The sequence below is a fragment of the Lynx canadensis genome, chromosome A3 (genome assembly GCF_007474595.2).
Source record: "Lynx canadensis isolate LIC74 chromosome A3, mLynCan4.pri.v2, whole genome shotgun sequence".
NCBI lineage: Eukaryota > Metazoa > Chordata > Mammalia > Carnivora > Felidae > Lynx > Lynx canadensis.
Window position 1 is genome coordinate 23,539,076 of NC_044305.1, and position 27,972 is coordinate 23,567,047.

At 52.0% G+C, this 27,972-nt stretch overlaps 4 protein-coding genes across 4 annotated transcripts in view; 3 read left to right on the plus strand and 1 right to left on the minus strand.

Annotated features, from left to right (window-relative positions):
* Positions 1-9,723: 9,723 nt before the first annotated feature.
* FAM83C (family with sequence similarity 83 member C) lies at positions 9,724-17,127 on the plus strand. The gene is made up of 4 exons (XM_030309726.1): positions 9,724-10,334; positions 12,523-12,690; positions 12,899-13,023; positions 13,529-17,127. Exons 1-4 carry the CDS (start codon positions 9,822-9,824, stop codon positions 14,967-14,969), a joined length of 2,247 nt encoding a protein of 748 aa, XP_030165586.1. The 5' UTR covers positions 9,724-9,821; the 3' UTR covers positions 14,970-17,127.
* Positions 17,128-17,160: 33 nt separating this feature from the next.
* On the plus strand, positions 17,161-23,583 carry EIF6 (eukaryotic translation initiation factor 6). Its single transcript, XM_030309720.1, has 7 exons — positions 17,161-17,271; positions 17,501-17,619; positions 17,737-17,822; positions 19,385-19,560; positions 20,112-20,288; positions 20,487-20,668; positions 23,312-23,583. Exons 2-7 carry the CDS (start codon positions 17,513-17,515, stop codon positions 23,319-23,321), a joined length of 738 nt encoding a protein of 245 aa, XP_030165580.1. The 5' UTR covers positions 17,161-17,271; positions 17,501-17,512; the 3' UTR covers positions 23,322-23,583.
* A 518-nt stretch (positions 23,584-24,101) lies between these two features.
* Positions 24,102-25,953, plus strand: MMP24OS (MMP24 opposite strand). The gene is made up of 2 exons (XM_030309724.1): positions 24,102-24,295; positions 24,380-25,953. The coding sequence occupies exon 2, from the start codon at positions 24,383-24,385 to the stop codon at positions 24,548-24,550; it is 168 nt and encodes a 55-aa protein (XP_030165584.1). The 5' UTR covers positions 24,102-24,295; positions 24,380-24,382; the 3' UTR covers positions 24,551-25,953.
* A 1,659-nt stretch (positions 25,954-27,612) lies between these two features.
* The window catches only part of MMP24 (matrix metallopeptidase 24), a 31,605-nt gene continuing 31,245 nt past the window's right edge, over positions 27,613-27,972 (minus strand). The window contains exon 9 of the mRNA XM_032592761.1: positions 27,613-27,950. Coding sequence (XP_032448652.1) covers positions 27,613-27,950 — 338 coding nt within the window. The remainder of the gene's footprint in view (positions 27,951-27,972) is intronic.

Consider the following 27,972-nt stretch of genomic DNA (forward strand, 5'->3'; position numbering starts at 1 on the left):
ATGATCTTGTGGTTCATGAGTTCGAGCTCTGCATCGGGCTCTGTGCTGACAGCTTGGGGCCTGGCGCCTGCTTCAGATTCTGTGTCTCCCTCTCTGCCTCTCCCTCGCTCATGCTGTGTCTCCAAAAGAAACATTTAAAAAATAAAAATAATAAGAAATAAATTTTAAAAGTTAAAAAAAAAAGAAAAAGAATGGGGTGGCTGGGTGGCTTACTCAGTTAGACATTCAACTTCGGCTCAGGTCATGATCTGGCGGTCTGTGAGTTTGAGCCCCGTGTCAGGCTCTGTGCTGACAGCGCAGAGCCTGGAACCTGCTTCAGATTCTGTGTCTCCCTGTCTCTGCCCGTCCCCCTCAAAAATATTAAATAAAAAGAAAGAAAGAACCTGTGCTGCTAATAACCAACTTTCATAGGATTTTTGGGGTAATTTATGAAGTGGTTTTAATGCATTTTCTCACAGCAGTCCTGTAAAATAGGTATCCTCATCATTCTTATCCCCTTTGCACAGGTGAAGGGACCAAGGGTCACAGAGACCTGGAGGCTCATCCAGACAGAGGAAGAAGGGACCCAGGGTGCCCTGGTCCACATCTTCCAACCCCCGGGTCGTTGTTCTTTCTCCATCCCACACTGCCTCCCACAGGTTAGCAAAGAAATCTGCAACAATATAAAACCGTGCTCTGAGATTCCTGGCAGCCAAAAGCAGAAATGGGAGTCAACGTTATATAGGTCCCATTGTCACATAAAAGGAAGTACACTTCTTCATCAGAAGAAATAAATTGTTTCTTTTCAGAGAAGAACATACATACTGTATGGGTTATAAATGAGAAACACTGAACAACGTGAATAGTACCTCTTAAGATTTCAGTTTTGCCTAAAAGTTTGAGAACCATAAATAATTGCTGTTTCTTACAACAAGCTGAGATTAAAGCCAAGGCCACAATTCAGCCAGTATCTTTTCCATTTCTGTTTTTGTCTCAGACACTGCTTGGTATTTTCACTTGTTACCACTTTTAATCCTCAGTGACAAATCTGTGAGGTAAGTGTTACTAAACTCCTGTTACCATTGAGGGAAACTGCATGAAGCTCAGGGGGACCCAGATTTACTCTGCATGCAGACTCAGGTGGTTCTGTGACCCGAGTCCAATGCGTTTGGTTTTAGAAAAGGAATACCAGATGGGGAAAGGAGCAGTTATTGCTACAATTAAAAAAAGTAAAAAGAAACATGCGATATTCCAGCCATGTGGGTTTATGTAGACACATACACACACTAACAGGAAATGTCAGAACAAGGGGGTTAGACATCAGAAAAGCCTTGAAGGGAGTTGGGACATAAGGATGGGCAAAGTTTAGGTAGGTGGAAAGTGAAACAGGAAATGAGCTGCCCAGGAAAAGGCCCAGAATAGGAAGCCCTTCAGATTCACGTGGTCCAGCTGAGTGGTTTGCTAAGGGAAGAAAAGGTTGCAGAGAGCCAGGTGGGGCCACAAATGGGGGTAGCCTGGGTAATACAGCATCTGGCAGGCATTCTCAGTAAGGGCTGTGTGACCTGATGGGAGTGGAGATGTTCGGTGGTGTGCAAGGTGGATTGGCTCAGTCAGGAACTAGCCAACTAGGTTTGAGGGCCTGGAGGGTGATTGTAGGAATTCAAAGGGAAGTTGAGGGGCTCCTGGGTGGTTCAGTCGGTTGAGCGTCCGACTCCTGGTTTCAGCTCAGGTCATGATCTCACAGTTCATGGCATCGAGCCCCATATCCGGCTCCATGCTGACAGCATAGAGCCTGCTTGGGATTCTCTCTCTGCCCTCTCCTGCTCACACTCATTCTCTCTCAAAATAAATTAATAAAATTGAAAAATTAAAGGGAAATTCAAACTCCAGAAACATTTTTGAAGAAATCATCGGGACTTGATGCCTCCCTGCTCTTGGAGCCTGAAGAAAGCACCCTGGAGCTCTCCTGGGAGCCAAGAGATGGCAATGTTGGGCAGAAGAGGGAAACTCAAAAAGAAGAATCTTCTGTATTGTGTTTTTTCCAAGTGCTAATTACATTATCCTATGGGATAGAGCAGGGATTATTGCCCACATCGTATAGTAGGGGAACAGGTTCGCTGAGAAGAAGCCACTAATTGGTGCAAAGTGACTCTGTAGCAAAGCTGAACAGTCTCCTGTCTTTTGAGCCCTAACCCATTGCTTTTGGTGTGTGTTGGTTATGTCTGTATGGGGGCAGGTCTGGTGGAAGGTGCCCCAGGGAGAGCAAGGGCATAGAGAGGGGCTGAACCTTGGGAGATGATTAGGATAGAGGGACTAAGGACTTTGGACTTGTCTTGGGTATAGAAGGACACTTGAAATCATGAAAATGGATGAGCTCCCAGAGGTAAAATGTAGAGGGTTGACCAGGAAGTGGGGTCAGTGTGGGAGAAAGCATCGGGGGGGGGGGGGGGGGGGGGGGGTTGGGTAGGAAGAGCAAGAACCAGCATAGGAAGTAGAGGCTGAGGTAGAAGCCAGGGGAGAGAACTTCCAGAAGGAGGAGGTTTTTAATGATGCATGCTGCAGAGTAGGGGCCAGGGAGTAAGTGAATGAGGCTTAAGGGTTTTAGACTATTCCAGGAACAAGATTTTTGAGAGAATACAGATATTGCAAAGGATTAAGAAGGCAGGGTATCTTGATAAGTGCCTAGCTGAAAAGAAATGGAGGAAAATTGGGCAGGAGTTAGGAGAGCACGGTAAGAACTAAGGTATTTAAAGCACAGAAAAATGATGTGCATGGGCGGGTGAGGAGGAGTCTGAGTAAATGTAAAGCACCCAATGGAGTAGGAAACTTCCCGTTAAGTGTTAGGAATTATGAGATCCTTCTGAAAGTGGAAGCCTGGTCTTGAGAACAAGGGCCTGGCTTTGGAGGGGAGGAGGGAACTTTTCCTGTGACCAGAGATTGGAGTACAAATGGGGCACAAGGGATTTCTGAGGTGAGGAGGCTGAGAGGGAAAGGGCAAGCTCATGCTGGTCTCCAGGGAACCTGGAGTTTACCGGTCATTGGGGTGAAGGGGAAAGGAAAGGGAGCTAGTGGGTTTTTGGAGAGTCCGAAGTGTTTGAACTCTTCCTTTGGGAGCAGCCCTCCTGTAGTTGTTGCCCTGGTTCTGCCTATTTCTAGCCTTCCCACAGAATCCCACTATGGCTTGTCCACTGCACCACTGGTTTGGCCTTAGGCAGGGGTAAGCCAGACCCTGGGGCCCTGACCATGATCGTCTACCCACGCACTCCTGTCCCAGTGTTAACCAGCCATCACAAATCATCTGTGGCTTCCAGGAGACTTCCCTTGAGCTATGCTGATGAGCCTAGGACCTACACCCTTCCCAGGTCAAGGGCCTCTCCCCCCCCCCCCCCACATCTACCATCCATCTATTGAGGGGAGAAAAGGTCCTAGAGATCCTGAATGGAGAATTCCTAGAAAGGGAGTCTTCAAGTACTGACCTGTAATGTCAAACAGTGATGGGGGGTGGGGGGGTGGGGGTGGGGTGGAGTGATGGAATATGTAAGTGCTAGAAGAGAACTGGAGACTTCCAACCCCACCTTCTTACTTCACACATGGGAGGCTGAGGTCCTGAGAAATTCAAGTTTTTGCCATTGGGAACCAGAACCATAGGCCTCTGCTGGCTTGTTTCTTCCCTAATTTTATCTCCCCCTGTCCAGAAATGGCTCCTTAACCTCCCAGTCACCATGTGAGAAAAAGCCTGCCACAGGGCTGTACCCTAGTTGGGGATGGGGGGTGGAGACCTGGTTCCTCTAAGGTTGCAGAATGGGTCATGAGCTGTAAACCCCCAAAGCATTTCATTTATACCTTGGTTTAACCTGTGGCTTATAATTATTTATGAGTCTGCCTTCCCCACTAAACTATGAATTCCTCCAAGGCAGAGACCAAGTCTTACTCATCTTTGAGCCCACAGTGCTGGCTTAAAGGATGCATTAAATACATGTTGGGTGAACTGGATGGACAGAGGGAGAGGAGGTGATGGGATAAGACGGGGAGGGTGAGGTGGCTAGACCAACAATGCTGGGGGCTTAAGAGGTCATTAGATAATATCTCTTTCTTCCTCTCCCAAGTTCAAAACGAATTGAGAAATAAGACCTAAGAGACAGGGGCACCTGGGTGGCTCAGTCGGTTAAACGTCCGACTTTGGCTCAGGTCATGATCTCATGGTTTGTGAATTCAGTCCCCATATCGAACTCGGTGTTGTCAATCAGAGCCCGCATCAGATCCTCTGTCCCCTCACCTGCTCATGCTCCCTATCTCTCTCTCTCTCAAAAATAAACATTTAAAAATAAAATAAAAAAAAAAAAAGACCTAAGAGATATGAAAACAGTGGTTATACCAGTATTTCTGACAAAGCTGATTGGAGAATGTAGCTTTCACTCTCTGGCCAAATGGACTTGTTAATATCCTAAAACTAAACTTACTCACCTCTACCCCCAGAAAGAGCAGACCTCTTCCTCCCCATTACAGGGGCAGAACCTCCTCTGGAAGTTTGCCATGCAGGTGAATAAAGAATATGCTACCTTTGCCTACCGCAGAACCAAAGAAAGAGAGAGGGAGGGACGGAGGGAGGGTGGGGGCAGGGCAAAAGATTGGAGTCCAGCTCCTTCTAAGCCACCAATCAGACTAGCCATTCCTTCCTTGGAGAGGAAGAGTGAGTGAAGAGAAGAGAGGGGGCAGTCCTCTCCTACTTCTTCTCCTGGAAAGTAGAGTAGAAATTCCCTCCCCTTACAGAAACAGTGAGAACAAGTCTACAACTGGATGGGATAAGGTGGATGAGTGGGTTGTGGGAAGTTGAGGGAAGGGAGACACCATCATCACAGTGTCTGTAGTCTAGACCCCAGACTCGGCCACCTTTACAAAATAGAATGCCCAAATTCTCGTTCTTGTGATCTGCCTGCCAGAATGCTTATCTGTGTATGAAGGGTGAAGAGAGGACCTTGTCTCCTGTGAGCTGGAATAAGAGGCCAAATCTCAGAGCCACACTCCACTGACGTGGCCAGAGGGCCATGTTCACATTCAGAGCCAGCCTTTGGTCTAGAAGGGGTCTGAGACAGACCAAAGTAGCTCCTCCAGTGGCTGCTTCAGGCCTCTTTTGTCTTCAGGCCTCTACTTGAGCCCCTGCCCTTTCATGGCCTGAGAAAGCTCTAGAATCCAGCATGTACTAAACTACTATTCCTTCTCTTGGTCAGGCACTTGCCATAAAATAGCCCATTTATGGGGGGCCTGGGTAGCTCAGTTGGTTAAGCGTCTGACTCTTGGTTTTTGCTCAGGTCATGATCTCACAGCTTCATGGGTTTGAGCCCCACATTGGGCTCTGCGCTGGCAGTGTGGAACCTGCTTGGAATTCTCTCTCTCTCCCTCTCTCTCTGCCCCTCCCCCACTTGCACTGTCTCACTTATTCCTCACAAAAACCTGGTGAAGGAGGTGATGTTGGTCCCATTTTACAGATTAAACCACTGTGGCTCAGAATTGTGATTGTTCCATTTGCTCATTAAGTGCCAGAGCGAGTGGGACCTCCTGAAGGCCCGTGTGGTGCTCAAGAACAGTGAACCACACCCATGTGGGTTGTTCCTGTGAGTCTGGTGCTTCACTCTAGAAATCTTGCCAACCTTTCACCATCGTCTGGACAATGAGAGCCAGCAGTTCAGCAAGGCCCTCTTCAGAGTGTGGCTCCAGAGGCCTTTCTGGCAGCCCTTTCCCTGCACCACAGCCCCCCATCTTCCTTCAGTAGCCATGCCCATGCCCCTCTAGCCCTCCAGCCCGGAATGTCATTCTGCACATCTTGGAGTCTTTCTCACCTTTTTATATCTTCACCGCTTGTTCCTGTGTCTCTAGCTCTTAGGTCACTTTGCCTTGATGCAAGGGATTTGGGCACAGCCTGGCTCTCCTACTTTCTGCTCCTCCCAGGAATACTGTCACCCCCCACCCAGAAGTGCCACATAAAAGGTACGCGGCAGTGCTGGCATCCGAGCAGCCTGCATCTAATGGGCTCCAACCATCCCCACACGACAGTCATCTGCCCAGGCGCCACCTGGCTTATAAAAGACCACAGACAAGGTGAAGTGGCCCCCAGGATGGCAGAATGATGCCAGGCAGGCGCCTGACACGTCCCCGGGACAGGAAAATATTTTTCTTCCCTTTAATAACGGTTATTAAGGGGCCTGTGCCAGCACGCTGCCGCCAGGGTCCAGGCTTTGCTATCCGTACGGCTCCTACCACTCTGGGTCTCCAGCCCAGGCCCAGCCCTGAGGCCAGGATATACCTGTCTACCCTCTGGTTGCCCTCTACCCATTCAATCCAATGGGAGGGGCTAGTCTTGCCACCTAGGGGATTTGATTTGACTTACACGCTTTCATTATCAGCGTGTCAGGGATACCTTGGAGCCCTTTTCACTTCAATTCATTGTCTTCCTGTCTCTGCCCCGCTCACTTGACCTCCCTGTGCATGCACCCAGTACCACACTGCAGAGTTAGGGTCAAAGACCTACCCCGCTGCACAGTCACTCATGCACACAAACAGATCTTCACCCAAACATCACACAAATATACATACACACATGCAGACACAGGTAAATGCACACTGACATATGGCTAGATATTTAAAGACAGCCAAGCAGACATACAAACAAAGCAGATAGCATGTACATGTACATTACATGCACAGGTACAGCTATGCATGGGCATGTGTATATATATTGAGTTGAACCATATGAAATTACTGATATTCAGTGTTGGGTTTTTTTTGTTTTTTGTTTTTTTTTTTAATTACAGAAATAGAATCGTGCCTTGTTGGCTCAGTCTAAAAGCACATTACTCCTGATCTCAGGGTTGCAAGATCAAGCCCCATGTTGAGCATACTGATTTCACTCGTTTTATCTGGTCTGTGATCATGTTCAGGCCAGACACAGGTCCTTCTATGTCCACAAAACTTCACACAGGGCCTAACACATTCGTGGCAGGGGGCAGAGGGATTTAGGGGTTCCCATGTCGAGCTGGGCCCTGGGACCCAAGATGAATGGGGCTGGGTTTAAAAAAAAAAAAAAAGAATCTCACACAAACATCAGCATGGAGGGAAATATACAAAACTCTAGAGCCAAATTTATACACCTGTGTTTAAAGAGCATTATTCACAATAGCCAAAAGGTGGAAACAACCCAAGTATCCATCAGTGGTTGGATGGATAAACAACGTGGTATATACACACAGTGGACTATTATTCAGCCTTAAAAAGGAAGGAAATTCTGACATGTGCTACAACATGGATGAACCTTGAGGACTTTATGCTAAGTGAAATATGCCAGTCACAAAAGGACAAATCCTGTTTGATTCCACTGAGATGACATGCTTAGAGTAGTCATATTCATTGAGTCAGAAAGTAGGGTGGTGGTGGGGCACCTGGGTGACTCAGCTAAGTGTCCAACTTTGGCTCAGGTCATGATCTCACAGTTCGTGGGTTTGAATCCCACATTGGGCCCTCTGCTGTCAGCACAGAGTCTGCTTGGGATCCTCTAGTCCCCCTCTCTCTGCTCCTCCCCTGCTCACTCTCTCTCTTTCTCTCTCAAAAATAACATTTAAAAAAGGAAAAGAAAAGAAATAGTGGTGGTTACCAGAGGCTGGAGGAGAGGAGGGAATGGGGAGTTGGTGTTTAATTAAGGGTACAGAGTTTCAACTGGGGAAGATGAAAAAGTTCTGGAGATGGATGGTGGTGATTGTTGCACAACAGCATGAATGTACTTAATGCCACTGAACTGTATACTTAAAAATGGTTAAGATGGTAAACTTTATAAGTCTTTTTCCACAATTAAAAATAGTTTTTATAAAAATAGCCAACAATATGTATCATCAGATAGATGTGTAAACATTGAGGGATAAACACAGGAACCCAGCAACACAGAAACACCCTGTCTCCCCTCTCAGGAACAGTTCTCCAGCCCAGATAAGGGCCCACTTCTATCCGCAAACAAATCTGGAGATAAGGCCCTAATGAGGGCCCTGCCTCCCGGATACCCCTACAGCTCATTACCCTCCCACGGTCTGGCTCTGTTTACCCAATCTCTTACCCTTCATGTAATCCCCCACCCCCACCCCCGGTGAAGGACCTCCTTAGAGCATCTGGTGTTCCAGTGTCTGCCCCTGCCTCTGGAATGGGATGGAATGGCCCAGCATCTCACCTCTTGGCCTTACCCTGACCCCTGGGCCCCTCACTTCTAGGATCCTCAAAGACCAAGCCCCAGTCCCATTCATCTTGGGTCCCAGGGCCCAGCTCGACATGGGAACCCCTAGATCCCTCTGCTCCCTGCCATGAATGTGTTAGGCCCTGTGTGAAGCCTCGTGGACATAGAAGGACCTGTGTCTGGTCTGAACATGATCACAGACTAGATAAAGCAAGTGAAATCAGTATTATACTGGGTTGTGAGACGTGATGTTAGGTCTCCTGTTGTCCAGGCCATCCTCATTGGACCTCATCCCACCTTAGAAGGGTAGCACCGTGAGTTGGCACTGTGCACTGTTGTGACCACTTCTGCCTGGCCTGCCTCCCTAACTAACTGCCATCTACTGACCCCTCTTCTCCAGAGCAAAGCCTCTTACTCATGCTACTGAGGACTCTGGGACTGTGGCCCTTGTTAGGGGCAGAGAACAGAAACTTGCCTACTCTGTTTGCCTCCTGACCTTGCAGTGTGCCCCCATTCCTCTAAAACAACCTTTCTTATGAGCCATTTAATACGCAGCCCCTGAGGTGGGGAGGAAGAATGTGGTGTGGCCCATGCCAGGCCAAGCCATGTGGAACATTTCTCAGGGGTGGGCCTGGGTCCACCGTCCCAGGTGCATCGGGGTACTTGTAAAAAAGCAGGCTTCAGAGGTTTACTCAGATTTTCTGGATTTGAATCTCAGATGGGTGAATCCTGGGGATCTGCATTTTAACACTCCCCAGCTGTTCCTGGGGACTAGGATAAAAGCCACTGCTGGAGATCCTTGGAGGATGGACTCAGAGCCAGGGTGGGGGGTGGGCAGCGGACTGTGAGTGTCACACTTAGGGAGGTAGAGAGCGGCAGAGCCATCATGGGAGCAGATGGGCCCAGACGGGGGACAGATAGGTACTGATGTCCTTGACAGCTCTGTGTGACGCCCTGTTCAGTTATTTAGGGCCTGTATGCAAGGTGTGCCAAGGCTTGTGATATCCACCGTGGTATGTTTAGGGTTATGGCTTGTCTCTGAATTAACATTTGGGTCAGTTCACATGGGTTTGATCGAAACGTATGGTCTGCATATGACATGTCAGCCTATCTACTTGTGTGTTCACGTCTTTATCTCGGTATCTTGAGTCATTTATCCACCCTGGTGCGTGTGTGCGCGCGCGAGTGTATGTGTGTGTGTTGTGCATGTGTGTGTCTGAACAGGACTGGGCCCCTCTGGACCATAATCCAACCTCTATGGGGGCTCTGGAAGGTCAGGGTTTGGAGGAAACTTGCTGGGAGCCTGGTGGGGCTGGGGCAGGTGAAGGTGGGGTGGTGCCAGGGTGGGGGTGGGCAGGAGTGCGTGCTAAGGGCCTGGCACTGCCATTTCCCTGAGCGGGCGAGTCTCAACAGCAGGCAGACAGGTGAGGCTGACCCGACAGGTTCCAGAGGCCAGGGGCAATGGGGCGGAGCATGGCTCTGATTTAGGGTGGCAACGTGTTGGGGGCCCTGGCACATACGGGGCGGGCAGGCAGGAGGTGGTTCTATTGGTATCTTCTTCCTGCTGCAGCCGGCCCAGGGTGCAGGCCATGGAGCCTACTGGAGGGTGAGGGCAGCCAGGTGGGCAGGAATGTTTGGAGGCCTAGGGCCTGGGGACTTGGGGGCCCAGGGCATGGCGGGACCCCTGCGGGGCCGGGTGGAGGAGCTGAAGCGGCCGTGGTGGCGGGAGTCCTCACCGCTGGTGCTCCAGCACAGTGAGGCTGCCCGGCTGGCGGCCGACGCCCTCCTGGAGCGGGGCGAGGCCGCCTACCTGCGGGTCATCTCCGAGGAGCGGGAGCTGCCCTTCCTGAGTGCTCTGGACGTGGACTACATGACCAGCCATGTGCATGGGGGCCCTGAGCTCATCGAGGCCCAGGGACTGGAGGCCTCAGGGCCTGACCGCCTCAGCTTGCTCTCTGAAATCACCTCAGGCACTTACTTCCCCATGGCCTCTGACATAGACCCCCCGGACCTGGACTTGGGCTGGCCTGAGGTTCCGCAGGCCACAGGCTTCAGCCCCACCCAGGCTGTGGTCCACTTCCAGCGGGACAAGGCCAAGAACATCAAGGACCTTCTGCGTTTTCTCATCAGCCAGGCCCGCACGGTAAGGGCCTTATATCTTCAGACATTCATTCCACAGATGTGTAAACTGAGACCCAGGGAGGGAAAGGGACCAACCCAAGGCCATATAAAGCAGCTTAGGGGCAGTACTGGGACTAGAACCTCTGGTCTCTATCAGATCACCAGCTCCTAGAGGGTGGGCATGTGTTTTATTTACCTTGGTAATCCCTTGACACTCAAGAGCATTACTCACCAGACACCCTAAAAATGCAGGCAAAATTGGGCATATTGCTAGGAGGGATCCTCTCTGCATCTTTCTTGGGAGAGAGTCCATGGCCTTCATCAGATTCTTGGAGAGTTTATGCTCCCAAACTAAGAAGTCCAACCTTGATGAACATTTGAGTCACCCCCTTGACTTATGGAGGAGGAAACTGAGGCCAGAGAGGGGCTGGCACTTGCTCAGGAAGGTCCAGTCAGTTGGTGAAATAGAGCTCAGGGGGAGAGAAAGGGGCCCTGACTCAGGCCCTGGACCCAGGCTTGGCCCTGCCTCCTGGTGCACATCCCCAGCTGCACCTCACCCCTCGTATACTGTATCTCCAGCTGGGCCTGAAACAGGGAAGAAGGCACTGGTGCCTGGGCCTCAGCATGGCATTTGAGGGCCAGGATGATAGTTCTGCACCAAAAGGGAAGAGGGGTGGGGGCTTCTGGGCTCAGAGATGGGGAGCTGGGGCTCAGGAGAAAGAAGAGGGGGAGGAGAGCAGGTCCCATGGTCAGTATCTGGGAAGGCTCCAGCCACAGACTAACATAGCTTCATTCCTGAGCCCTGACCTCCGACTCAGGAGGCAGGGGAATGGATCAGATGACCCCACAAAGGATTTGAGGTGGGTTAGACTCAGTGTCTTTGTCTGGGGGAGCAGCCTGCTGCAGAGATCAGGAGCCAGCAAGCTGGAATCTCCCAGGTGCCTCCAGAGCCTCCTTGGCAAACCTGCCTGTGCCCGAGGCAGGGGAGGGCCAGGCCTGATTAGCACTGGGAATGGGGTTATTAGTGAGGTGGCTGCTGTTTTCACCCCCGGCCCTTTGATCTTTCTTACCTGACCTTGTTCCCCCCACCCTCAGCCAGGCCTGTGCCGTGGACTAGGGCACCCTCCAGCACTTGCCTCCTCATCCTCATCTAGACCCTCCACCTCTGGGCCAGGAGCCAGGCTTCCACTCTGGGCTGTCACTGACTCTCAGAGTGACCTTGGGAAGGGCTTCCTTTTCCTGTGGGCCAATGTCCTTGTTTGTTAAGCAGGCAGCAGGAAAGGAACATTTATTGAGCTTCTGTTGTGTGTTGAGTATTTTCACATTGAATTCCTCATAACTATGAGATGTAGCTATCATTATCTTCATTTAACAGACGAGGAAATTGAGGCTCGCAGAGGTGAAGAAACTTGCCCAAGGCTGTATCACTAGAAGTAGCAGAGTGCAGATTTGAACCCGGTTCTGTCCGGCTCCAGAGCTGCAGTGCTTTGCACCTCTTGCCTCAGCCTGGACGACAAAGGTGGTTCTCACAGCAGATATATGCAAAGGGAAGAAGGGGCAGTTGGGGGCTTGATGGTGTGAGGGGGTTTTCAGGGCTTCTGTGAGGCAGTCCATTAGATGAGGAGACCACAAGCCCCAGTCCCTCAACTGAGCAGAAAACTTGGTCTCACTTGGCGTGGGTGGAAGTGACGGAGTCTGTGGGTATAAGATACCACACTAGACCTCTGTAGCTTTGTAGGGAAACTGAGGCAGGTCTGGCCAATGGCTCAAAGCCCCCAATAACTGGCCTGCAGCTCTAATTCTTGAGGAGGGAAACTTTGACAGCGCTAGGGCTGGAGCTAGTGGGAGAGCATGAGGGCCTGCACTGGGAATTGGGGTCTAGTATCTGCTCCTGACTCCTTCCCTACTCTTGGCCTAGGTCTCCTCACAGACATCTTTGAGAAGCCCATGACAGATAAACCCTCTGTCCCCAGAAATATGCACACCGAAGCTTTCAAACGTATTTTGGGCATTCAAGACAGTGGAACGCCCTCTGAGTCTAAGTTAAGAACCTCTGAGCTAGGTTGTTGCTAAAAGCCCTTCCAGTCGATGTTCTCAAAGGCTCTGGCCTCCTGCTTTTAAGCCCAGTTCTCTTTTCCTGGGACCTCAGCCCCCACCCCTGGGCTGGGCAATATCCCAGGCAGGGCTGAAATTCTCCCTATGTCTTCCAGGTGGTAGCTGTCGTGATGGATATATTCACGGACATGGAGCTTCTGTGTGACCTCATGGAGGCCTCGAGCCGGCGTGGTGTCCCTGTCTACCTGCTTTTGGCTCAGGAGCACCTAAGGCACTTCCTGGAGATGTGCTACAAGATGGACCTCAACGGGGGGCACCTGCCGGTCAGTGAGGGACAGGGCGGTAACCAGGGGGTGGGGTGGGGAGTCAGGGAGGGCAGAAGGGTCAGTAAGCATGTGGGGGGTGGTCAATGGGAGTGGGCAACCTGACTTTCCTTAGCTGCTTAAGGTTAGAGACTGCAAGGGATTTAGATGTGGCTTGAGCCCCATTCTCTCAAGGTCACCACCCAACCTACCTCCCTCCTTGGCCCAGAACATGCGTGTGCGGAGCACATGTGGGGACACATACTGCAGCAAGGCCGGCCGCCGCTTCACAGGGCAGGCCCTGGAGAAGTTTGTTATCATCGACTGTGAGCAGGTGGTGGCAGGCAGCTACAGGTGAGCACAGGAACAGGGGAGAGAGGGGCGGGGGGCTGTGCCACCGGCTGGTGAGGGCACCTGGGATCTGGCAGCTTGAATTTACCTTCATCCACCCAACCTTGCAACATGGACTTGACGGCTACCAAGTGCCAGACACTGTGCAGGCCTCAGGGCATAGTGGGGGGGAAAGACAGCCCCCCACTGGGCCCTGGAGGAGCTCACTCTGTGGAAGGATTACTTTAATGCCTTTGGCATATTGCACCTCAGAACTGGAGGGACTCCAGGGACTCTCGTCCCCAGTCCATTTTACAGATGGGGAAGTTGAGACCCTGAGATGGGAAACCATGTGCCCAAGTCCTCTAAGCTGAGTTAGGACTAGCACAGACTCTGAAGTCAGAGCTCTGTCGCCTCACGTGGGTCCTAATGGTGGTGGAGTTGTCTTGGTATGTTCACCTGGTTATGACTCCCCCCCCAGCCCCAGGCTCCTGCACTTTGCCTTCTGACCTTGACCCTCTGTTCCCAGCTTCACCTGGCTTTGCAGCCAGGCCCACACTAGCATGGTGCTGCAGCTGAGGGGCCGCATCGTGGAAGACTTTGACCGGGAGTTCCGCTGTCTGTATGCCGAGTCTCGGCCTGTGGAGGGCTTCTGCGGTGGTGAGGGTCCCGTATCTCCCAGGGCACTGTGTCCTCCCACAGTGGCCCTGGGCTTCCGGCCCAGTGTGTTGAGCCCTGCATCCTCCTCACCCTCCAGCACCAGCCTTAGCAGCATCAAACGCTCACCTCTAATGGACCACTCCTCTTACCTCAGTCCACCAGGAGGCGGTGGCTGCAGTGACACGGGTATGGGGTCCTCATCCCTGGGCCCTGCCTGCCGCGGGGCCAGTGGCCAGCCCTCTCTGAAGCGCCAGCTGTCTGACCCTAACCATGGCTCCCTGCCAGGGCCCTACAGGTCCAATCTAGGCAAGTTGGGGGTGTCCCCATGGTCCCAGTCCTCCCCTGCCCTCAACCACAATGGTGCCAGCCCCTTGACCCTGGCAGTGGGGTCACCTATGCTTGCCCGCCAACGCCCCCTCCTCCCCTTCCCCCAGGGTGTTTCAGCCCTATCCCGGCTCCCAGAGAATGGGCTCCTGAGAAGCCAGGAGTCTAGTCCCCAACGAAGTCGCTGGGTACCTAGCACAGCCCTGGAGACAGTGGAGGAGAAGAAGGTGTCTCTGAATCAGAGCCATGGCCAGTTGGATCTCCTTGTCCCCTTCCCCAGAGCCAGAGAAGCTGGAGGCCCTGATTCTGGGGTTGACCCCAGCTTGGGCTCCTTCTGGCCTGGAGAGCAGGCTCCAGAGGACAGGCGGTTGTCCCCAAACCAGAGATATAACCAGCTGGATCTCCTGCCTCAGACCCAGGGTGCTGGGGGTACCCCTGAGTCAGGTTCCCCCAGACCTGGCAATCAAATTCCAGAAGACAAGAGGCTGTCCTCAAACCACAGCCACAGCCAATTGGACCTCCTGGTACAGTACCCCAAGGCTGGGGGCTCCAGAGTGTCCCCTGAAGCCAACTCCTCAGCCAGGGCTGACAAGCAAAGTCTTGATGAGCGACGACAGACCCTGGGCCACAGCCAGCTGGACCTCATCACAAAGTTTGGCCCATTCCGGGGTGAGGGGCCTGGGCCCAGTGGTCTCCCCAGACCAAGCCCTGCTCGAAAGGCTGGAGTGGGCTCTGGGGATGAGAATAGGCTGACCCTGGGCCACAGCAAGCTGGACCTCATTACCAAGTATCATCAATTGCAGGGCACCAGGCAAGGACCTGACCCTGGCCTCCCTGAGGGCCCCACAGGTGGCCATCACAATGGCAGTAGCAATGGCCTGTCAGGGGATGAGAAGCGGCTGACCTTGGGCCACAGCAAACTGGACCTCATCACTAAGTACAACAAGTCCAAGTTCAAACTTCTCCGAAGCCGCTTTGAGTCCTAGTTCTGCTCCCAGCAAGGACATGTCCTTCCTCCATCTACTTGGATTCTAGATTTACTCAGGTTCCAGACTCTGGGGTTCTCCAGCAGGGCTGCATGAGGAGCAGAGGGTGTCTAGAAGCTCAAGTCAGATACTCACTGAATTCAGAATTCTTGTTTACACACACACACACACACACACACACACACACACACGAAAATAGAAACCACAGTACCTGCCATTTGCCACTGTGCTGGGTACCTTACACAGGTTAATTCTCATCCTTCATCCTCACAACATTCTACAAGATAGACCTCTAGCAGGTATACATTTCTAGGATCATAGGTACTATCTTCCCTATTTTATAAATGTGGAAGCTGAGGCCCAGAGAGTTTGATGACTTGCTTGGAATCAGATCCAAGTGGAACCAGTAGCAGAGCTGGGGCCCAAACCCATGTCCCTAATGCTTAAGATTGTGTTTTTGCACAGACATGACACACCATTATCAACAGTTCACATGTCCCCATGCACACAAAACACACACATCACAGAGATGCCCCAAATGCCTGTACAACACACACAACACCCTGACAGGGTTCATACCCACAAACTGAATACCCATTGACACTCAGTAAGTAAACAAAGGTCCATGTGATAAACCCAAACACTCAGAATTCTAGTTACAGGTACTCAATAAATGTAATATGGCTAAATGAGTAGCGAAACAAAATATATGCATTCAGTGCACACTGTAGACCCCTCAGGATCCACAGACAATAAATATGCACATAACCACATACACACACCATACACACACACATAGGTATGCACACAGCAACCAGTATCTTCTTTGGCCTAAGCTGTGTACCTACCACAGGGCTGACAAGTGAGTCAGACTCAGGCCCTGGGAGATAAGGATAAATACATAAACCAATGGCAGGCAAGACAGAGCTGTATCTAACTCAAGGAATCAGTGGCAGGGGGTGGTGACAGTGGAGTGGTGAGGAAAGTTTCAAAGGAGGCAGACTTTGAGTCAGCCCTTGAAGGATGGGGAGGATTGGACAGATGGAGGAGAAAAGGAATTCCTGGTAGAGGGAAGCAGGTGAAGAGAGGCCAAGGACAGGACAGGATGAGTGGGTCTGAGATGAACTGGGGAGGATATAGAGGGTGTGGATACTCAGACTCTGACACACACACACACACACACACACACACACACACACACACACACACAGAAGCATAGGCTCCGATAGGTTTTTCGTCTTTTCCTGAGCTCACCACCAGCCTGGGACAGTTTACACAATACAAGTCAATAAAGGCAGACATGCTATGACCCAGCAGCAGCCTGGTGTGTCCTGAGAAAGGTGGAGTTGTGGAACTTCACGTTGAGGGCTGGGGAAGAGCCAATTGACCATTCAGGCCAATTGTGGAGGGCTCCCTGAGGGAGACGGATGTTTGCAGAAGGGCTGAGGGGAGGACAGGGCTCCAAGCCCCCTCTACCCTCATTGTGACATTCTGAGAGGCCTTGGGGCTTGTGTAGACTCTACAAAATGTAGATCAAGTTCATCTCATCCATGAGAGCAGGTCCCTTGAGTGCTACCATCTATCTCGAGGACATAGTGGCTCCTGAGTGAGTGACCAAGGACATGCATAGTGGAAGCCAGTCAGCATCCACACCACTGCCCATCTGGACCCTCCTAAGACCCGGTTTCATCCATCCTTCCCTCTCTCCAATACCTTCTTCAGACTGGTTTCTTCTACTTCTTGGCCACGTCTCCTTCTCCGACCTTTGTCCTGGTCTCATTTCTCCCTACTGGACGCCTCCGTGGGTGACTCATCCACCCCAGGTTTCAGCCCCAAATCTCAGCCCTTCACTCTTCCCTGGGCTCCAGATTTGGCCTGGACGTCTGTCCCAAACCTAACGCTCGGCATGTCACTTTCCCCACACCTACTCTTTCTCCTTAGGCTTTACTTCAGTAAATACTTCCATCATCAACTTGCCTTCTTCGAGACATCGCTGGCTCCTCCTCTCTTATGCCTCGCATCCAACCAGCCACAGGTCTCGGTCAATGGTACCTCCTAAAAAGCGCCTGAATAAATGAATGAAGGAATGATTGGATGAGAGCATGCGTGGGGCGGGGCCACGTGGGGTCCAGACCGGAACACTTGCAATCATAGACTCCTCCCAGAGGGTGGAGCTACGGTGGCCGCCTGCATAAGCGGGGCACTCGGCTTTCCCGGAAGTCTCTCTGGGCCGAGGCGGAAACGGAAACCTACCTAGGGCCGAGTGGAAGCTGTTGAAGCGTGCGGGGGTTGCTGTCGTTTGGTGAGCGGGTGTGGAGGGACGCCGGAAGGGACAGTTCTGGGCTCCCCGCGTCTTGAGTGGTAGTCGGAGGATTCCGGGCTAGACAGTCTAGAGGGGTCCAGTGGGCGGGACCTGAGATTTGAGGGGCCAAGAGGGGCGCGGTCGCGGCGGGCCCTGAAGGGCTGAGGCCGGGAGACCCGGACCCACGGCCGGGAGAGGATTCGTTGGCCCTGAACTCCCGGTCCCGCAGCCCTTAGGCCTCATGGCGGTCCGAGCGTCTTTCGAGAACAACTGTGAGATCGGCTGCTTTGCCAAACTCACCAACACCTACTGCCTGGTGGCCATCGGAGGGTCGGAGAACTTCTACAGGTGCGGTGGGAGCTCCGGTGTCTGCTGGCAGTGGGGTGGCTGGATGGCTGAGAGGGTGCTGGGAGTCGGGGACTCAGACCCCTCAGCTCCTTAACCACTGAATCCACATCCCTACAGTGTGTTCGAGGGCGAGCTCGCCGATACCATCCCCGTGGTGCACGCGTCCATCGCTGGCTGTCGCATCATCGGGCGCATGTGTGTGGGTAAGCCAGACGCTGAGCGAGGGAGTGGATCCTCCCAGAGCCTTTAATTGTAACCTTGGAGGGGACTTCTAGTGACCCTTGGATTTTCCGGCTTTCATCCATTATCTCCAGAAACTAGAGAATCTCTCTGGCCTGTGCCGGACCCTGTTTTTAAGTGCTTTCAGATCAGGGACTATCACTGGCAAAAGCTTCTGGATCATAGGAAAACAAATAACATTAAGTGCTTTCACTCTTAAACTTGATTTCAATCCTTCTTCACGAAGACCCTGGCAGGCAGGCCTTATTGGCCTAATCTGACTAATGATGAAGCCAAGATTCAAGGAACCCAAGTGACTCACCAAGTACCACACCTTCCCTCCACACCTGGGAGGGAAGATGGAAATGTCCTCTCTCCCTTGCCACTGACTCTGGGCAAGTTGCTTCCTCTTTCTGAGGATCCAGTTCTGCCTCTACAAAATGACAAGCTAAGATTCTGGGTCATCTTGTTCATTATCCATTTAAGTCTTATATTGGCTTTACCATGTCTCTGAGTGGCATCCCTATCCCACTCCCCTACTTCTCAGCACTGTTGAGTCTGGCCATTGGTCCTTTATTTGAGCTGGATCTGTCTCCCTTTACTGTGACCCCTTACTTCTAGTTCTGTTCATTGGGGTCATATGGGAGTTTTTTTTTGTTTGTTTGTTTTGCTTTTCTTAAATCATAAGCCTGATGACCTTAGCCTCTGAGTATTTTCTTATTCAGGCCAAACACTCTTTGGCCCTAACTATGACCTTTGGACTTGTCGCTTGGTGTTTTGTTTTGTTTTTTTTTTAATATATAATGGGTGTAACTCAGAGTTTAGAAGTTCAAGAGTTGTGTTCTTGTGGAGGCAGGCAGAGGTTTAGTTATTGTTGTCACAATATAATTGTAGTTTGTTCATTCGTATTGTGTTTTGTGTAAATATACCACATTATATTCATCCATTTTGTTGACAGTGGGCATTAGGGTAGTTTTCAGTTCTAATATGAATAGGGTTGCTATGTCTTTTAGTGAACACATGTACATGTTTCTGTTGGATGTGTAATACCTAGGAGAGGACTGGTTGGGCACAGGGTATGCGGATATTCTATATAGTAGGTGATGCCAGATAATAATCTGAAGTGGTTGACCAATTTACACTCCTATTGGTTGTTCCATGTATCTTTGCCAGCATTTGGTATTGGCATTCTTTTAAACATTTTAGCCATTCTGATAGGTGTGTAGTGTTACCTCAGTTTTCAAGTAGCAAAATATATAGCTAACGCCAAGAGCTCCTCTTGTTAGTCCTGGTCCCCCCTGGTTGATGATGGCAAAATGGGCAGGGTGTGTTGGAACAAATTCCTGGGCTGTCTCTGGCCTGCCCAATGGGACTCCTGGTCCCCTGGGTGTTGTATGGATCAATGGGTTAGCGGGCTGGGGTCTGGGCCTAAAGCTTTCCTGGGGACACTGACTGGGCTGGATTGTATCTAAAACCCCCAAAGCTTAGCAGGCTACTTGTGTATTTGTGGTCCATTCTTGCCCCACCCCCTAATTTGGATCTCTAGGGAACAGACATGGTCTCCTGGTGCCCAACAACACCACTGACCAGGAGCTACAGCACATTCGCAACTGCCTCCCAGACTCAGTGCAGATCCGGCGGGTGGAGGAGCGGCTCTCAGCCCTGGGCAATGTCACCACTTGCAACGACTACGTGGCCTTGGTCCACCCAGACCTGGACAGGGTAAGGTAGCCCAATTTCGCCCAAGAGTCACAGGACCCGCCTAGTCAGTGGTCAGTCATTGTTCTTGCCTGTCAGGCAGGACTTAGGGGTGTCTCTTGTGGTTTCTCTTTATACTTGGGCTCTCAGATTTCAGGCACTCATTGGAATAGTGATAATAGTGATAATAGAGGTGTGACCAGTGCCAGAAAGAAGCTGAGGAGGGTATTAATCCTCCAAAATCAGGGAGACTGCTCCGTCCCATCCTGCAACCAGGACCAGGAGAGATGATTGACAATTGAACTCTTGAGTGTGGGTTAGAGGGAAGAGGGTGATGTGGAGACCAGCCCCTGCCTCCTCAGGGCATGCACAGCTATTAGGGACTCCATAGCTGGTCTAGACTCTGCTCCAACCTGTATTTCCTGGTTTTTCTGCATGAAGCTTCCATATGCAGCTAGGTAGCAGAGGGATGAGGGGCTTAGGGAGCCAAGCCCTGGGTGGTTCTGGGTGTGGAGGGCCCCTGGTTCCTTGACCTGGAAGTTCTGGGCCCTGAGTACAGTGCCTTTGGCTAACAGGAAACAGAAGAAATCTTGGCTGATGTGCTCAAGGTGGAAGTCTTCAGACAGACAGTGGCTGACCAGGTGCTAGTAGGAAGCTACTCTGTCTTCAGCAATCAGGGAGGACTGGTACATCCCAAGACTTCAATTGAAGACCAAGATGAGCTGTCTTCTCTTCTTCAGGTCCCCCTTGTGGTAAGCATTCCTTTCTCTGATCTCTGTCTCCTCCTGAGGCAAATCCTTTGCCTAGCATTAAGGATCTGAGTTATTATCTGTCACAGTTTGCGATTGGGGATGCAGGTCAAGGAGCGGGGTTTGGGGATAGTCCTCGCCAGGGAGTGGCAGGACTGTGGCTTTTGGTGCCATGATCCACACTGAGCTCTCCCTTGGCAGGCAGGCACTGTGAACCGAGGCAGCGAGGTAATTGCCGCTGGGATGGTGGTGAATGACTGGTGTGCCTTCTGTGGCCTGGACACAACCAGCACAGAGCTGTCAGTGGTGGAGAGTGTCTTCAAGCTGAACGAAGCCCAGCCTAGCACCATTGCGACCAGCATGCGGGATTCCCTCATTGACAGGTATCTGGGTCTCTCTTCTGCCTTTGGAGGGTAGAGGAGGGAGATGCCACCTAGGATGGGTCCACACTGCATTCATACTGGTAGGTCCTTGTGTGTGAGGGCACACCTGTGCATTGCTGAGCAGTCACAAGGTACAGCCAGTGAGCATTGCCTGAGTATCTGCTCATCCCCATCTTTGAAGACTCAGCTCAGTGTCCCCTCTCTGGGCAAAGCTTCCCTCTGGTCTGTCTTATTTTCTCACTGACCACATTGTTTTGTAGTTTGTGTGTGCTTGTGTGTCGGTGTCCCCAGCCAGCAGCCCAGAGCCTGAGACCAAAAAGAGCTGTTTGCAGAGGGAAGGAGGGGAAGTTGCTCTTAGAAACTAAGGAGACCCTAAAGGACTTGTTGGGGGTGGTGATTGCATCAAAATCACAATCGTCTGGATTTTTGTGGGTTTAAGAAAAAAGTGGGATCTTGGGCCTAACCCTGGAGGTTCTGGGGTATGAGGCTCTGGAATCTCTTTTTCCTTTGGAGGAGCAGCAGGTGCTGATATTTACCTTTTCCCATTGAGGATTCTTCTCAAGGCATGCCACACCCAAGTATCCCAGCAATCTTTATGAGGATAGAAACCCCATATGCCCATAGTAGAGCAAGTACCCAGTGACAGACCCCCTACTTTACAACAGGCAAAATTACCCTTCATTCTCCCTTCTTCATTCATTTGTTCATCTGATGTTCACTGAGCCCTGTCGATAGGGCTCCATGTAGGATAGGCAGGCAACTTAGCCCTGTGTCCTGCCTCTAGGAGCTCACAGTGTAGCCGAGAAGTTGTAGAGGCCACACATAACTCTTCACTGCCTTCAAAGAAGAGATAAAAGGTGCCTTAGGTGGCTCAGGAAGCTCCAGTGAAACACTCTGGTATCCCGGAAGGTTTTGTCGGGGGCAAATCATTTAGTCTGGGCCCAGGGGAATGAGTAGACATTTGAATATGCAGAGATGGAGTAGGAAAGCACTTCAGACAGACCCAGAGGTGGGAAAGTATGGAGAGTGTGAAAGGGCAAGGTAATATTGTCAGAGTGTCAAAGACCCTCAATTCCCATGTCAAGAAGTTTTGACTGTAGGCCTGTGATTTTGACCTTTAGTCTATGTTGGGATGCTTGTTAATATAGATTCCTGGCATCACCCCCCAGTTACCAATTCACTCTGGAGTGAGACCCAACCATGTTTGGTTTATTTTAATAAGTTTCTCTGGGTAATTCTGATGGGGAATCAGAATTGAGAGAATAGTTGAAAGGGTCTGAACAGGAAAGTGGTACAGTAGTTCTGTCATTTGTTCAGTAACTTTTTTTTGAACGTGCCAGAAAATTGTGATTTGGTGAATAAGATATACCCACCCTGCCCTTGTGGAACATAGAATCTTACAAAGAAGGCAGTACATACACAATCATTTAATTAAAGGACAAAACAACAACAACAACACCTTTTAGCCTAAGAACAGAAAGAAATTTTTGCAATCTGATAATTGGTACCTACCAAGAAAACTACAGCAAATGTTGTATTTAATGGTAAAACTTCAGAAATTGCTCTTAAAGTCAGGCAGAATTGCCCACAGTGACCAGTACTGGTCAGTATTTTGGTGGTTCTTGCTTATGCAGTTAGGTAAGGAACAGAAATGGATACTGGAAAGGAAGAGCCAAAACTCATTATCCTTCTTTGGTTTTGAACCTGTTGAGTTTGAGGTGCCCATGAGAGCTGATAATGAAGGTGTCAGGTAGTTGATTAGAAGTATGTACTTTAGGGGCGCCTGGGTGGCTCAGTTGGTTAAGTGTCCGACTTCAACTCAGGTCACGATCTCGCGGTCTGTGAGTTCGAGCCCCACGTCGGGCTCTGGGCTGATGGCTCAGAGCCTGGAGCCTGCTTCCGATTCTATGTCTCCCTCTCTGTCTGTCCCTCCCCCGTTCGTGCTCTGTCTCAAAAATAAATAAATGTTACAAAAAAAAATTTTTTTTTAAAGTATGCACTTTAGTTTTATAATTGTACATGTATTTTATATCTCCTGTAATTTTTCTTTTGTTAAATGTTTATTTTTGAGAGAGAGTGAGAGACAGAACATGAGCAGGGGAGGGGCAGAGAGGGGGACACACAGATTCCGAAGCAGTCTCCAGGCTCTGAGCTGTCAGCCCAGAGCTCTATGCAGGGCACAAACTCACAAACCATGAGATCATGACCTGAGCTGAAGTCAGACACTTAACTGACTGAGCCACCGAGGCTCCCCTGTATACGTACTTATTACCTCCAGAAAGAATGTTCTGGCCTCATCCCTGCCACTGAGGGATTTGTGGTCTGGGCACATCCCTTCTCTTGTGAATCCCCTTACTCCCTTCTCTGATGTTTGCTGGACTTGAGTTCTGAGGCTCTGGTTTGTGATTGATAACAGTGAACAAATTGAGTTGAGTGGGGAAGGAGTTACTGTTAGTTTTTAAGCATTGAGAGTTCTGACTGGATTGTGACTCAAGGAAGCAGTGTAATCTGGAAAGGGCTCTGAATGTGGCTCTTCAGGGCTGAGCTGGAACAAAGGGGTGAGGGTGGAGGCAAGCATCTTAAGAATAAAGGGTGGGGTATGCTCTGAGAAGCACCTACTGACAGTGTTCCTTCTCTCTCTAGCCTCACCTGAGTTACCTTCCATTGCTGTTCTGCGGGTTCCTGCCTCTGGACTTTGGCTCCCTCTGCCCCACCCAGCCAGGCAGCCAGTTGGCAGAGAACTGACTGGGAGTGAGTGGCTGAATGCCCAGCTCTTCACCTGTGCCCATCTCCTGAATCTACAGTTACTTCAAACATCTGCCATGTTGTGCTGTCTGTCAGGCCTTAACGGCTCCTGACTGACCACTCTCTTTCCTGTACCACCCCCATTAAAAGGCAGCCTGGCTATTCTTGAATGTGTTGTTTGGGGGCCTCCACCTGCAACCCTCCTTCCCTAGCATTGTTCTGGGGGAAAGTGGGTAGGACACACACACACACACACACACCCCTCCCACCCACCCACCCCCACCCCCCCAGTCTCACAATTTCCCACCCTCCTCCCGGGATCATCAGGATGGGGGTTGATGATTGTCCCAGGGCAAGAGGAGGAAGCACTCTCTACTGTAGTTCTAGCCTTTTCCATGCGACTTCAGTCTCCTACTTCTGGGGTTGAAGAGATGAGAATGTTCCAGCTCTCCTCTAGGCCCGAATGAGGACCTGTAAGGGGTCTGGAACACCTGGCTTCAGGGCAGTCTTGTCTTCTTTGACCAAAGTGGATGGAGATTGCTGGCCTGGCTGCCAGGTGCCATGGAGATTCTCAGAAAACTGGCAGGCGCCTTCCCTTAGCTACAGTGCCTGTGGAGCCAGGAAGCGTCTGGATGAGTCCTTTGTGGCTTGCGGGGGCGGCTCCTTCAGTCTCTTGCTGTGTGCGGGGCGGGGCCCCGCGATGTTGGAGCAGCATTGGCCAGTTACTGGTGGGTGGGGTCGGGTACGCAACCCCGCAGCAGCGGCTAGGGGGCGGGGCCTGCGTGCGGTGAGGTCACGACGCCGGCTCCTCCCAGCGCAAGTACGCAGGCCAGCGGAGTGCAGTCGCCGGCTCTGGGACCTTGGAGACCCGTGGCTCGCGCGGTGAGAGAGGAGGGTCGGGCCGGGGCGTGGCGGGACGACCGGGTCGCGTGCAGCTGACCCGCATCTAACGGCTTCTCTTTGCAGACGATGGGTGCTCGGCTGAGCGGCGGCCAGGGCGCCCCAGAGCCCGTGCAGGCCCAGCCCCAGCCCCAACCCGGGGCGCCCGAGGCCCCTGATCGGCCCCAGCCTGAACCCAGTCCCTGGGGGCCACTGGACGATGTGCGCTTCCTCATCACCTGCACCTCCTGGTACTGACTCGACACCCTCCGCAGTTACTGCCAGCTGCCAACTGTCGTTGTGCTGTTATGTTCCTCTGTTGTCCTTTTCCAACCCCGGCGCCCAGGACAGGCTCGGAGAGTCGAGGAGATAGATCACGGAGGACTGGAAGGAGGTCTCGGCAGGGCCTCTTCGGCAGCCTCGCCATGGGGCACCGGCTCGCCTCTAGTTCCTTCCGAATTTGTTCGCTTCTTAGCCTGCACCCAAACCAGCTTAAACCTTCGTGCTCACCCCCACCCTACAGCTTCTCCAGCCGTCTGGGTTCTGGGGCAGCCCTCCCTGGCCCTGGCTTCCAGAACCAGGCCAGGACTCCTGGTAAGACCCCAAGACTGCTGACCTCACCTCCTCTCGTCTGTTCCTTATTGCTAAGAACCGGGCTGTTGCTTTTGTCCCTGGTTATGGCACCATGTGCCTTGGCTTCGGAGAAGACCTTGCCACCCACAGTGACCCTCCCTGTACTTCTCCTGGGGGGGGGCTTGCTCTGCCATCCTGGATCCCAGTGAGGCATTATCAGGTTGTGTTCCAGGAACCCCAGTAACACTGGGCCTCTGGGGCCAGCCTTTTTGAGAGAGGGGACATTTGATTGCTGGGCTGGTAGATGAGATGCATGGGACAGTTCCCAGACACCCCAAAGCACCCTGTTCCCCCTCTCCTAGAAGTTTCTTAAGGCCACTCCCAGAACCTGATCCTTGTTCCTATATCCCAAGAAAACAACACACTCTGTATTTTTGTTTTATTTAGAAATGATTTAAAAAACATTATACAAAGGCTGATCAGTTTAAAATGTGACCGACACTGAAATGCTGTGATATTCCCCGGGCCGAGGGGAAGCTGGGCTCTGGGGTCCCCAGTGCAGTGCCCCTTTGTCTGTCTGCCCTGTCCTGGGGTGATGGACAAACAGATGACCACAAGACAGGAGAATCTGAGATTGGAAGCCTCCAGGCTGAGCCCTCTCTGGGCCTGGCCCTGCATCCCTCACATCTGCAGCCTGAGCTGCCTGCCTCCATCTCCTGCTCTTTCTCAGCTGGCCTTGGTAGTACCAGGAGCCAATGGGGAGCCTGGGGAGCCTAGAGCTTTCAAAAAGAGAGAGCACCAACCTGAGGAGTGGAGAGGGACCGGGAAGGGGAGAAGGGAGGCCAGGAAAAGATGGATAAAAGAGACACTTCTCATCTCATCTTGGACCCTAGAGGGGTCCATAGGTGGGGACCCAAGGCCCAGCCAGCCCACCCGATGGCCTGGGCAAGAAACAATCTCTCTGTGCTTCATTTGAGGGCACGGTGAGAGTTACCCTAGGCTTCCCAGGGCCTGCACGAGTTTCATGTGAGTGGACAGGTATGAGCTAATAAAGTGCTTTGCAAAGTATAAAACACTATACAAACCTATGAATCACTAATATCTCTGCAGTTGTTCCCCACCCACCCTAGGGAGCCCGCCCTTGGTCAAAATGAGAAAAGACAGAAGGATGATGCCCGGGAACATAGTGGACCCACATAGGTGCCTCTGGGACAAGAGAGATTTTGCTCAAGACAGCTCCCAGGGCAATAGTAGTCCCTGTCTGCTACAGGTTAAGCCAACCCAAAGCCCAGAGGCCACAGGGTAGGGGCGAGACCCATGCAGGCCCAGAGGGCCAGAGTGGCATCGGAGACTCTGCCAGCACCCTGAAGATGTACCACCTTTTGGCTTTGGCAGAGAGCCAGTGGGCATCACTGAACCCATTAGTCTTGCCTAGGGCTCTTCAGTGACAAACAGGGCTGCCTCCACTGGGTTGGAGTGAGGCAAGCTGAGCCCTAGGAATTCCAGAGACTGTGAAGGATGGGCCCCTAGGATTGGGACTGCAATGCAGGCAGATGGGCCCAGTGAGCAGGGTTAGCAAGGGCCAAGCTTGTATAAACACTGCTTCCAAGCTGAGAGATTGAGTTGGCCTCAGGGTAACTGGGGGTGTGGGCTCTGAACACTTGAGAAGGCTGCCCTGGGCCCATTACCCCCAAAGCCATGAGAATGTTGGCCTGGAGCCATTTCTGCCTCACCTAGCTAGTCAGGCTGAGCCCCAGGCCATAAGCAACAGGGCTGGGGACTGGGAGAATGGGGAGAGGGACAGAGAAGTGGAGGATAGTCAGAACTCAGATCAGCCTCCAGAGATGGGATCAGCTCCTGCCCCAGACCTTTAGCCTCATGAGCAGGTCCAGCTCCTGGGGTGTCTAGGCGCTAAAGTGGCCTTAGCAGCACCTTGGTCCTTGTCTCCTGGGGAAGGGCTGGCCACGCTGGCCTCATCACCAAGATAGTCACCTCTAATTCACCTAACGCCTCAAACAGCCTTTGCAGAATGGGACTTTTAAAACAGTAGTAACAGGACATTTAAATATTCACGACATGACAGCTGGGTCCTTGTCAGACCCCGCTGGGCCACAGCACTGCCTGCAACATGTGACCCTAAATCCTAGATCTCAAAGGAGACCCTGATGTGGAGCAGGTTTCCTGAGGGATCTGCTGTATGCCAGCAGCGGAAACCCGGGCTTGTTGCCCGCCATGTTGGCAGCAGGGGTCTTGTAGCCTTGGAGGACAGTGGGGTGGGGGCAGGGGGACATCTGACCAGCAGGTGTTGGCAAAGGGGGACCAGGATTGGTGGCATCTCCCAGAGGGGGCTGAGAGTGCTAGTGCTGGCTTCCACAGAAGGTGCTGGGTCCAGCCAGGAACAGAGCTGTGGTGCCTCATTGATAACCACAGGATGCAGTGACCACAGGGCCTCCTCCTGGCATGGTCCCTGCCTCCTGATGGGGCCTGGCCTATTCCCTTGCGTAGGGAGCAGTTCACCCAGGACAGAAGGCTGGCAACTGGCTGCCAGACACCCACCCTGGGGCACAGCCACCATCACTCCCTGCCTCATGCTCAGCCTAGGCCAATGTACCTACCACTTCAGCTGCACGACCCCTGGCCTAGGGCCCTTCTGGCCCCGGTGGGCAGTGGCCAGAGCTGCCCCTGAGACCCTGATGAGGAAGGGCCTGGCTGGCCAGACCGAGTGGACAGAGAGGGCTCTGGGCTGCTCACACCCACTCCTGGACTGGCCGCTTATAGTAGGTGACAGGCTGAGGGCCTGCCTTGTTCTTGAACTGGAAGATGGTGTAGACCAGCACCAGGATGCAGAGGGACAAGATGCAGGGGATGACCACAGCCACGGCATTCACAGAGCCTGGTACATCATTGATGGTCACCATGATGTCCACATCGTCCTGGGGCAGCCGCCGCTCCTTCCGCCGTTCCACCTCCTTCTGGTTGCAGCCCATCCAGTCACGTAGGATGTTGCGTGGATAACCTGGCTCCACACTCAGTTTCTGGTTGTCAAACTTCCAGTAGTCCCGGCCCTTGTAGAAGTAGGTGTAATCTGCAGAAACATGGTCCAGCAT

Bases quoted from the DNA above. Each gene is read 5' to 3' on its own strand.
- MMP24OS (XM_030309724.1), top strand. From the start codon at position 24,383: ATGGGTGCTCGGCTGAGCGGCGGCCAGGGCGCCCCAGAGCCCGTGCAG.
- EIF6 (XM_030309720.1), top strand. From the start codon at position 17,513: ATGGCGGTCCGAGCGTCTTTCGAGAACAACTGTGAGATCGGCTGCTTT. The intron at 17,620-17,736 runs GTGCGGTGGGAG...ACATCCCTACAG, and splicing joins GGGTCGGAGAACTTCTACAG to TGTGTTCGAGGGCGAGCTCG. The intron at 17,823-19,384 runs GTAAGCCAGACG...TTGGATCTCTAG, and splicing joins CATCGGGCGCATGTGTGTGG to GGAACAGACATGGTCTCCTG.
- FAM83C (XM_030309726.1), top strand. From the start codon at position 9,822: ATGTTTGGAGGCCTAGGGCCTGGGGACTTGGGGGCCCAGGGCATGGCG. The intron at 10,335-12,522 runs GTAAGGGCCTTA...TATGTCTTCCAG, and splicing joins TCATCAGCCAGGCCCGCACG to GTGGTAGCTGTCGTGATGGA. The intron at 12,691-12,898 runs GTCAGTGAGGGA...TCCTTGGCCCAG, and splicing joins TCAACGGGGGGCACCTGCCG to AACATGCGTGTGCGGAGCAC.